General features: G+C 42.4%; 1 protein-coding gene across 1 annotated transcript in view; it reads left to right on the top strand.

Annotated features, from left to right (window-relative positions):
* The first annotated feature begins 1,131 nt into the window (after positions 1–1,131).
* The window catches only part of ETFB (electron transfer flavoprotein subunit beta), a 394,856-nt gene continuing 383,950 nt past the window's right edge, over positions 1,132–12,037 (top strand). The window contains exon 1 of the mRNA XM_085615815.1: positions 1,132–1,285. Coding sequence (XP_085471941.1) covers positions 1,232–1,285 — 54 coding nt within the window. The 5' untranslated portion in view covers positions 1,132–1,231. The remainder of the gene's footprint in view (positions 1,286–12,037) is intronic.

Here is a 12,037-nt window from a genome sequence, read left to right as displayed (position 1 = left end):
TTACTTGTTTCTCACTGATACTCTTGTAAATGCCATGCTCTGTAAATGTTTAATATAATTGTCTAACCCTAATCGCTTTTTAAATGTAATCTTGAGTGGTTTGCAACTTGTATACATATATATATGTAATTTTATCCCCTAGAATCTGTAGTAGATGTATTTACTTATTAGTGTTCGTATGTAATTTTTAGGGTTTCTTCTGTTTGTTTCTTCTCCTTGAGTGAATCCTCAATTTGTATATATGCAACTCTAACCTCTAGTATCTGTAGTAGGCATATGTACTGACTACTGTTCTTTTGCGATTTTAGAGTTATTCTGTCTGTATCTTTTATGTAACTCATGTACTCCGAAGTCCTTATGTATTGTAATGTAACTGTTCCTTTTGTAAAGCGCTCTAACCACTAGGATATGTAGTAGACTTTTGTACTTACGACCATTCCTATGTGATTTTAGAGTTTATCTGTTTGTATCTCTTCCTTGAGTGACTTTACAACTTGTCGATTTGCAGTTTTTCCCTCCTTTCCCTCCACTTGTACATTTGCAATTTTGTTTCTGTTTTTTAGCTCTTATGTAACTCATTTAATCCAAAGTTCTTATGTTACGCAACTGGTTCTTTTGTAAAGCGCTCTGACACCTTCGGGTAATGTTCGCGCTATATAAAATCACATTAAATACAATAAAATAAAATAAAATAAATATTGGCGTGTTTCACTAAGAGAAGGACACCAATACAACTCTTTAGCATCGGTTCTACCCCAAGAAAGAGCAAAGGCAACGTACCTAGAAGAGGTAAACAATTTCTGCAAAAGAGGAAACTAAAGAATTTGCACAGTATAACTAAAGAAATAATCTGCATCCAAATAATTTCCTACGCATTTTAAATGAAAATATTGAGTCATACTATTTTTGAAATCAGCAAAAAAGTTATATGTCTGGGAGGATTTCTATTGTGACGTCCCTGTACATGTTTCATTACACTCAGAAGTCCCTTCAAACATGGCGACCCCACGTACACAATAATAGTTAGTTTTGTCCCTCTTCTTGCTCTGTGCCGTCAGCTGTTCACATTGAGCCCGTTCGCTTCGACAGCTCACAGACTGGCTCGAGACCGGAACTCCAATGTAGGGCGGGACTACCGGTCATCTCCTGCACAGTGATTGGGCTGATTTACCACACATTGCACATTGCCTATGAGTCCTCCTCGTTGGTTTCCGGTTTCGGGGTTGTCAAGATGTCGTTGCGGGTACTTGTTGGGGTGAAGCGGGTCATTGATTACGCCGTAAAGGTGAGGCATTACGGGAACTTTTGAGACCCACGTGGCGGGATGAGGGAACTTGCTCAGCAGCGTACTGTCCGTGCGTCCTACACTACTAACCCCCCCAAAAAGACTTGACCTTCATCTAGTTCATGTATGTTCAATAAACATAAGCACGTGAGCAGTACACCTTGTCAAAATAGCAAAGGTTAGGAACAAACCACGAAAAAAATGAAGAAGTTGCAGGAAAGTTATTAAAACAGATCTGGTTTGGGTCTAAAATTTGAAGATTTTACAGAAAAGTGTCTGACGGACATCGTAAAACACCTTATAAGTTCACGGGGCTGCACTATTGACACTTACGTGAATGAGGCTATATATTAAGTTGTGAGGTCCTTGGTGAACCGACAAGCATCCTTTTAAAACTTTCCTCTCCTTTTTTATTTAGACATGTCATCCAATTAACAGGCAGACACGACCACTAATTAATAACAACGTATTACTTCCCCATTCAAATCCATTCCCATCCTTTTATCCCAACTCTACTAAACACGCAAGAAGTCAAGAGCACAAACCTAACACAACTACTGCACAGAAATGTACTTATCTACTATTAATCTTTAATCTGGGGTTCTGGAGTAGTATGCCGCTTGCCGCAGAGCGCTTCAGTACCTTGTCTGGGGTAGTAAGTGCTATATAAATTCAAGTTGCATTTACACGGTGAACAGTATGGACCGTTTCCACTCTATTAAAGTAAGTCTAATAAAACCTTTTCCAACTTAAAATAAGCAGATGTGGACAGTACTGGGTCAGCTTCGTAGTCCACGATACAGTCCTTTCTTACTTTCCTTTCATTTTGAAAGTCTACTAAAAAATGTAATCTTCTCCACCCTTTCATGCCTTTTGCACTGATTTGAGTTATCTGTGCTCACACTGAAAGTTATTTAGAAAGATGTCTAGTAAGGTAAATTGGGTGAATGAAAGTTAACACCAATAACAAGGGACAGGGTGCTGCAAGGTTGTTCACCTGTTTGCAGTAAATACGGAAACTAGACGCCGCTCCTGGTGGCGGCAATGTGCAACTAACTCGAAGGGAGTTAGGTGGTTTTAGGAGTGAGAGCTGTTGTGTTAATAAAACCAACAAGTTGAGCAGAGGTAAGGTGAGAGTGACATTTCGAACTGTTGATGTTTTATCCCTGGTTTCTGGAATAGTGGAGCTGTGGAAGTGTGGGTTAATAGAAAGTCAGTGTTGCTCATGCATGCAGGTACCTCTTAAATGTCTCATAATTGCCATGTCTTTTGCAGTAGAGAAGGATGGTAGCAAGCGTTGGGGTAGAAGCGGCTGATATCTTGCAGAGCCCCAAAAGTATTATGATAATTGACATAGCCTAAACTAGTGACAGACCCCTTTGGGGCATAGTATCCTATAACCACAGGCACGAATGTGAGACACAGCATTAGATATTTGAACATTACACTTTACAGCATTGCATACGTTGAACACAGTATTGAAGAGTAACAGCCAATTACAGTGTGCTTGTTTATTGCTAACGCCTTGGACGCAGCACTGCTTATTCATAGATGATCCTGTATGACACAGCATCACATGTTCACAGATGACAAAGTTGGAACACAACATTGTATATTCATAGGCCACAGTCTGGTAGTGCACAACATATATTCACCTGCAGCCAGGTATGGTGCGTTAAATTCACATTTGCAGGCAACAGTGTTAGAACTCTGATTTACATGTTTGTAGGTGACACAGATAAATAGCAACCCATATTCACATGGGACAATGTGGGCCCCATGTCACATACTCGCAGGCGACAGTGTGGGAAAACATAATTACATTAAAAAAAAAATTAATGTCAAATGATTACAACGCAAAGGCTGCTATCCTGGAACATGCTGATCATAAACAACAAAGTTGTCACTGTTGCTGTCACAGTGGTATAGCATATAACAGCATGCAATAACATAATTTGAAGTCTTAGTCGTCTAAAATCATTACGTGTAGCGGGGCAGTAATGCGGGATATAGTTTCACGTATTCACAGTTGAATCCCCATCATTAATAGCTTTCACCATAGCAAATCTCTATCATGTGTAACAAAACCTGCTTTGAAATAAAAAAATCAATAGAATTTTCAAAACTGGTTCCCCTTTTGCTCTTTGTATTTTTCAAAGATCAGTCCCACTGAACCAGTGATCCATTGTTCACTTCAGAGATATAAATCCTGTTTGGATGCACATCAAAAGGTTAGGGCTCGCAACACACTGCCCAGTATATTTTCAGATAGGCCCAGTGTAGGCCTTAACCAGTGTATCCAGTGGTATGATGAGCAGAAAGTTACCAGGGTAATGTGCAGCTCATTTCATTGTGAATCAGGCAAATGTAGCATATCATGAAAATGCAATTGGGAATGTCTGCTTCTTTCCTGCTGTTAGCAGGATTCTCTCCAGCTCCATAAATTGGTTGCACAGTCTCCTGGAATTTAATGTCATTACCGGTCATATACTTTTCTCACTTAATTCCCTCTCTAATTCAGATGACTTTTCATTTAATCTGCTCTGGACTTTGAAAGTTTAAATATATTTTAAACTCCTGAGGCAGCAGCTACTCTCTAATTTGGGACTTATTGAGTGTCCACACTAGCTTACCATAAACATCTGCTAAGGAAAGAATATATAAACGACTGTGAGCCATGCCTAAATCTATTATCCTGAGCGAGATTATTATTTTGAATGCACCGCTTTCTAACAAAAGGTTGGTTTACTGCATGCAAATTTAGGAAGCTTTCACATTTTTTTTATCCACCACACTGCTTTGAAATTTTATTGGCTCAATCTACATTAACTGAAAAGACCCTCTCATTTTTGCATTTAAATGACGTGACAAAAGCATCCAGAGTTCCAGTTGGCAATCAATAAGGTCAGATTATAAAGTCATCCCTTAACAGTTGCACAGTTACCACTGCCTCATTCTGAGGATATCCACTGACGATCAATTTCTATAAGTCCACGGAAGTCCCTACTTATAATCACTCTCTGTCATTGGAAACGTAAACTTCCCAACATTTCCACCTGGGGTAATTTTGCTGGTTATTTTGCAATCGTCCTTTGTGTGTTTTTTGTTGGCTCAGCACTTCTGGAACATAGAAAATATCAAACTATAAATAGCTATGGGGTTCACTTGCCAGGTCTGTCAAGGAAGAACAGTATGGAACAAATTCACAAACTATACAAATTCTTCATACCCAATCTTTGAATGCTAGCCTGCTACATTTCATTACTCTAATTCGTATGGATTCCACCCTGTAGGCTTTTAAAACATGCATTTTAATCTCAAGAAACAATCTGTTTCACCACTTCTCGAGACATATTCTGTCTGGATTTTAGTTGAATACCTACTTCAATCAATCAATTAATCAGGGAATTGTGAAGCGCGCTACTCACCTGCTGGGGGGGGGGGCGCAAGGGGTAGGGTAGCAGATCGGTGCTTATTTACTAGAGGCTGACATTTGCCAGCCCCAAGTCATGTATTGTTGCAATTGTGGGTTACCATAGCCCTCATTCTTTCATAACCATTACCTTTGTTCGACTATCAGATAAGATTTCTTCCATATCAATAACCATTTCTTATTGCTGGTATGTATATGCCCATACTCTCTCCCAAATCTGCCTGGTTTTAAAAGTTCCATCTGCATTTTCACGTTTATTTGGGGAACACATCTACAACATCTACCCTCTCTATAGCCCCGTGTGTTAACATTTCTCAGACCTAGCACCTGAAGTATCAGGATAATTTAATTTATATTCAAATGTAGGCCCTCTTCTTTTCCTCTATTTAACAAACTATAGGAAAAGAGTCCATACTGTCTTACATGATTATGCCCAGTGATCTTTCTAGTAGCATATCTACTATGTCACCACTCGCCCTTCCTTTCTTTGGTGATCATCTGGCCACAGGCCTTAGTTGAATCCCTAGATAAGCCACAATCCAGGCGTTGTATGAATCGACCTGGAGCATTGGTATTTGACCTGCTCACTGCTCCTTGAGTGCATCTCTAAAAATCTGCATCTTTAAACGTGCCCTTTCATGTGAGTTCTTTTCTTTTCTTATACCCTGCAGTTTTTAAAATTGTCTGCATGTATGTTTTTATATTTTTTCTTAGGATGTTTGTTTCTTGATGTAATTAAAATATTCCAAACACACAATTAATGAGGCGCTTGCTGTCATATGCCCTGATGCAACAATCGTGCACAGGTAGAACGTTTCTATTTGCAGATGCATCAGCCATATTCAGGGTGCGTGTCTAGATGTTGTTAATGTATGCCACATGAGATTACATACGTTCTGTTACTTGGCGTTTGTGTAGTGCGATTAAGCCACGGCATGAACTTATAGCTCTTTAGGTTGTTGTTGATGTGTAATATCAAACAACTTGAGTTTTTGTGTAGACCAGGGTGAATGTGTTTGTTGCAACACACCCAGCTTATTTGTGGCCTGTGGATACAGATAAGGATTAGTAGGGATCTGATGTATGAACAGTAATGGAAAAAGTGTTTCCACCAAATCAGTAAATTCAAAACCTCCTTGCCCAAATTTGTGATAAAAATTGAGCTTTTGATAACATGCACAATAGTTAATGCATGCCTCAATTACTCCACACCCTTTACACCGGCTTGTCTAATAACCCTGTGATTAGACTACACTGTTCCTGAATGCTGCAGTTTGTACCATCCCTAGACCTTCCTGCTACGACTTCCTCTTTCTACGCCTCTCGTGGCTGCTGCTTTTTCCACCCGAATCGTTTTCCTCAGACCAAGCATCAAGTGCTCACCGGGATACTGCTGCCCTTGTTACCACTTCCTCCCCCCCCCCCCCCCCCCCAATCGAGTCAAGCACCCTGAGATTGACTTCCTTCCCGATTGGTGTTTGGTGGTTCTGAAATTCCTCCATTTTGTGCGGGAGGTCGATGTGAGTGAGACCCGAGCCCTCCATCTTGGCGGCGGTGATCGGATTCTGAGATCTCCGCATGAGGCTGGTCTTTGACATGGTTTCACCAGCTTGACTTTCGCCTCTCGACGATGCCTCCCCATCGGAACACCTACTCCCTATCGATAATGATGATCCGTTCGAGACATCCACATCGTCCCCGCTTTGGCCCTCTCCACAGCCAGGGTGCTCCAGCATGATGAGCGAGACCGGCCCCAGGTGCCGTGGATACCATCTCCCCAAGCGGGCCGGTGGGTTTGTGGACATTGACTTTGGAGGGACTCCTTATGTTTAACCGTCTTCATTGCCGGTATGCCTGACTTGGTCGGATGTCCAGCTACTGGCTCAATTCCCCTCCCACACAACCTTCTATGTTCCTTTTTGATTTGTTCTTGTGTTTTTTTCTTTGTTGTCTTGTAACCAACGCAACTAGTGTAACTGTATATTTACTCCACATCTATGTAAAGCTCTCTGATACCTCCGGGTCTAGCTAGCGCTATATAAAACTCTACAAATTAAAAAAAACAACAATAAAAACAAGTTCTTGTGGGAAACCTTTACGGTTAGAGCGGATTGTGCCACAAGCAACAGTATCCACTTTGGCCAATTCCCTCAACAACTGCACACCAGTGTAGAAGTTGTCTACATATAAATGGTGACCTTTGTTAAAAAGTCCTCTACCAAGTTCCCACACAATTTTCTCAGTCACTCCAAAATGGACAGACAACCAGGAGGGTCAATCTTGGAATCCCTACCGGTGTACACCCTGAAATTAGAGACATATCCAGTCCTACTGTCACACAGTATATACATCTTAATTCCATATCGTGCCCTCTTACTAGGAATGTATTGCCAAAAACCAAGTGGCCCTTGAATAAGACCAAAGACTCATCCACTGCTATTTCTGTCCCTGGAGCATAGATCGCAGAAAATCGATCTACAAAGTGATCAATGACAGGCCGAATCTTAAAAAGACGGTCACAATCGGGGGGATCTTGTGGCAACGCTAAACCATTATCGACAAAATGCAGTATCCGAAGCAGAAGCAAATACCTATCACGACTCAGGACTGCCGGAAAACCATCAAGGGACTAGTAGACCAATATGAAGACATTGATGGATACCTTAGCAAGCCCATCAAAAAAGGTAACCCCAAGAACTTCTTCAACTCATCCAGATTTGTGGGAGTCCACTGGGTAGCTCTAGAGTGGGGCCTAAGGCTGGTACTGTTGGCTCTCAAATACTGTTCGGTACAAAGGGGGGCGGTGATGGACGGAGCATCAGAACCAATCAAACACTCACACCCAGTCAACAGATCTGGGTTTGATCCATCACCGTTCTTTAGCCCACTCTGCCACCCCAGTTCAGACATGGCCATATGCAAATCAGTCTGACCCTGTGCCTCATGGGAACAGTCCAGCCCGAACTGCCAAGCCATGCCTTCCCTGGACCGGAAACAAGCTTCCTAGGACCGGTTTCTGGCATTTCAGCCGTCTTCAGCCAGGCTTGCTTGAATCCAGTGGCAAAGTGAGCATAAACAACTGAAAAAAATGCATTGGCAAAAAGTTTTCAGTGTTCACTCTACACCCTGGAACACAGTAAAGTCTGGCATTGCCGGCTGAACCATGCCTGGGGCAACCCAGAGTTCAGCACTTCCAACAGGAAGTCTTGCAGCCCCAGGCTGTAGACTAGATGCCTCTTCCTGAACTATCGGCACATTAATGTCCTCCTCTAAACAGGCACTTCATCCGCACTAAGAGTAGCTTTATCATCCGATGATTCCTCGTGGACAGAAAACTCACTGTCTGAATCTTCCACTCCATCCTCTGCCTCAGATGCAGAGTCAGTCTCTGAACCATGGTCAGAGGAAGACTCAAAAATCATACCAACAACCTGCTGAGCAGTAATGCCTGCGGCTAGACACAATCCTTACTAAGAAAGGAGACTTCACAAACAAGTCAACTACAACCAACACAGCAAAATAAGTAATAAACAAAGTGTGGCTTTAGTGCAAAGATCTATATACTCAAAAAACAATATGACTCACTTGCCAAAGATAGATACACTCACCAGCACCTACTCTGGAGCGACACAGCAAAAACCAACAATATCCCACTAGAAAGAAGAAAAAAAATCATCCAGTTAATTTGACGCCCTTGGTAGCGACCAGGGATTTTGTTTTTTGTTGTATGAAAGCCTCGGAACGCTTTCATACAACAAAAAACAAAATCCCTGGGGACAGAAAGGCCAAAATAACGGGCCGATCTGTCCCCCCGGGGAATGGGGGTAGAAAAACATCCAAAATAATATTGACCCCTGGAAAGCGACCCTTGTCCAAGGGGTCGCTTCCATGCATTAAAACTAATATCCCTGGTGCCTAGTGGGGATTTCTGCCCCCCTCGGGGCAGAAAGGCCAAAGAAACGGGCCAATCTGCCACAAGGGGGGCAGAAACGCATCCAAAATAATGATGTCCCCTTGGAAGCGACCCTTGCCCAAGGGGTCGCTTCCATGCAGTCAAAAAATATCCCTGGTGCCTAGTGGGGGCATTTAGACTGCACAATTGCGACGCTGTGCGCGATCGTGCAACACAAATGTCCTTCAAACAGACATCATGGGAGAGGAAAAACTCTTTCCTCTCCCCTGATGCTTCGACGGGTAAAGAACCCCCCCTTCCCCGGAGCAGGAACACCTACCTTGCTCTGTGGATGTCTGGAATCAAATGGCTTGCAGCACGTCCAGGGCTTCCTGATGACGTCGGCGCTCGCTAACGTCATGGGATTGCCTGGGGGTGGTCGGGTTGGCAGCAAAAACTCTTCCGCTGCGCTGCCATCCCACTTTGTGGGGACTAGATGGGCTGCCTAGGGTGGGTCCCCCATGGGTGGGTGCCATGACAGAGTGGTTCTGTCATGAGCACACGCCTACCGTGGCTCATGACTGAACCGCTCATGAGCATAGAAAGGGTTAACACTGCCCTGGAAAAGGTTACACCTCTTAAGTACCACCTTAAAAGGGAAATACAGGAATAGGAAACTGAAAGTTGACTCTTATACATTTGCGAAGGGCCTTCCAGAATGCAGCAACACATGGTGCTGCTTTGTAGATACTAGATTATGTGACGAATAGGGCTAGCCCATAATTATACGGAATATCTTGCAGCCGCAGAATTGGAGCATTCCACTGGCCCTGCTTATGGCACTATATTAAGCACACAAAAACACTGATAATTGCAAAGTTTTTGAAACTCCTTCAGTGAAAAGACATGTCAAGTTTCACTTATACAACACAGACATAAACAATGGGAAGGAGTAGTCCAAATACTTAGTATATAATAGAAGAGCAAAGGTAACAATTCTATGGCAGTGCTGAAAATATGTGCTGCTGCTGTCCTGCCTCCTGTCAATCTCCCGGGTTGCACACAGAAGGTATAGCTTGCTTATATATTAAGAAGGCACTTAAAGAACAGGCACAGTGCTTTAGGATACCCACGACTCTTTCCTAACAAGTTCTCTCATTTTGTCACTTGACTAGACAGAAATAGATTATAGTCAGGGCCACTGGAATTATGTGATTTTGTAGCTACAGAATAGTATGCATAGTTATTGATTTGTCACATTTGACACACAATCCGACATCTGCTGCAGATAAAAGCCACATTAAACAGATCAAAAGTTATTAAAATGCATTGACATTTTGCTGCTCAGTGGAAAGCCCTTCAGAAAGGTTTACTGGACTCCTTTAAGCTGCTTATTATTGTAACTGTGCTTTAAACTGGTACTAATAAGATGAAACTTGTTTCCAGACAGTGTTAGCATGTATAAAAAAAAAAAGACAAAATAATAAAGAAATATTTCCCTGCATTACGCTACATAATTTAGTCAACCCTGTTGCACAATTCGGTCCTTCCCATTGCAGTGGCCCTTTTATAGTGCGGCTGTTAATCCTCTAGTCGTAAACTAATAAGATAATATACTGGGATAATACATTTGCTGCTGAAATTTTTCTACAACCTGTGGCCTCACAAGTTCAAATCTTCCTACTCAACTTTTCTTTTTCTGAAAAAATAAGTGAAATGGTGCCGGAAATCTGCCGTTCTGCATGGTCGTTGCAGATTATGTTGCCTTTGTCTGAAAACTATTTTCCTGGTGTTTGAACTGTGAACACCTTACCCCTTCTAAACAGGAGTAAAGTGCCTGTCCTTCTTTTGTAGACCGGGTTAAATTAACTCCTTCCTTATAGACACATTTAACTTGCTGAAAACGCTTTACCATATAGTCTAGAAAATGCTTCTAAGGCCTGGAAGTTAAATGTCACTTGTGGATTGTAGCACCTATTGTGCCTACAAAACATGTCTCCAGGCCTACCATCTTAAGCTGGCTGCTGCAGTGTAAAACCTACAGTGCAACCTGTTAAACTAAAATCTTTGAGATAGACAAGGACCTCCCTTTTAAATATGAGAAAGTCACCCCTATGTAGACCTCGTAGTTGTCAAAGTAGGTACGGTGCATGGTATTTTGAAAGTTAGATACACAAAATTAATGTCGCCTTGGCCCTACAGTGACACGGCCTCAAAAGCTATTTACACTGTGGCAGACCATGGTATACAGAAAACTATAGTACAGATTAACATATTGAATCTGCTATCCTGGGTTTGGAGCCATGAAGGAAAATAATGAATCCACTATTTTTTTGTCGTTATTAAAAATCCAATTTAATTGTTTCTTTGGATTTGTAATAAATATCAAGGAAAAGGAACTGCCTGAACTTCCTGGAGGATAATTTGAATTAGGTCTCCAGCAGCTGCCCAGCCGGTACTTAGCCTTTATTAATGACATATGAAATAAGTTACAGGAGCCACACAATAGACCACTTTGACAGATAGGCCCTCTGAATGGGAAGTTAGGACTTCTCTCAAAGAGTGAGGACTGCAGTGTCAACACCTGCCTAAAACACCGTCTGAGGCACAGGTAAACATGTTGCACATGTGAAAGAGGTCAAACGGGATCATATCACAGTTCTTGTGTATCCTCTGTCTGGTTGCTGAAGGACCCTGCTTTGTCTTACCAGACGTCTGTTTCTTTAGGTTGTGGGTCCAGGCCTGCTTCAAACTGGAATTTAGTGTTAGATGTTGGAGGACACTAGTTATTTCCATAGTACACTCCTGTATAAACCCTCAGCTAACAGAGTCCATGTTTAATGCAGATGAAGACTATGGCCTCCTTGGAATTGCCCTGACTCCATTTGAGCCTGTTTGTAGTAATTCAAACAGGACCTACAAAAAAAGCAGGTAGACCAGGGCCTTCCAACTTTTACCTCACCCAGGAGTCACTCCTACTGACTAGCTAGTGCCAACCATAAATGTGGCACCCTCATCAGAGCACAGTCTTGACCTGTGGAAGATCAGAAGTGGACCGGATGTGCTGTCTGTGACCTTACAAGAGCCCTGAAGGACTAGAGCTGCATCTTCTTGTACCCTGGACAAAGAAGCGCCAGTTGGCTGAACTTCTGTGTGGCTACAGGGGCATAGCAAGCTGCAAGAGTCTTTCTTTGAAGTGCCCAGCTGTCCAATGCCAGCTGGACCTGGACTGAAGTTTGCAGTTGATCTGTACCGGACACTCAGAGTCTTTAAGTTCCTTCCCCTGGCGGTCTTATAAGTGCACAATTGTGATTGTTAGGGCACCAGAAGAGTTTAGAAACTTTTGAACACTTTCCTCAAGTGCTTCATCAGCACCTGCTGAGGTAAGTATCCAACCAGCACTTCCACATTGTTGGACTGAACTTTT

Source organism: Triturus cristatus, chromosome 7 (genome assembly GCF_964204655.1).
Source record: "Triturus cristatus chromosome 7, aTriCri1.1, whole genome shotgun sequence".
Taxonomy (NCBI): domain Eukaryota; kingdom Metazoa; phylum Chordata; class Amphibia; order Caudata; family Salamandridae; genus Triturus; species Triturus cristatus.
The sequence above is the reverse complement of the archived record's forward strand: the minus strand, read 5'-3'. Positions and strand labels throughout refer to the sequence as shown.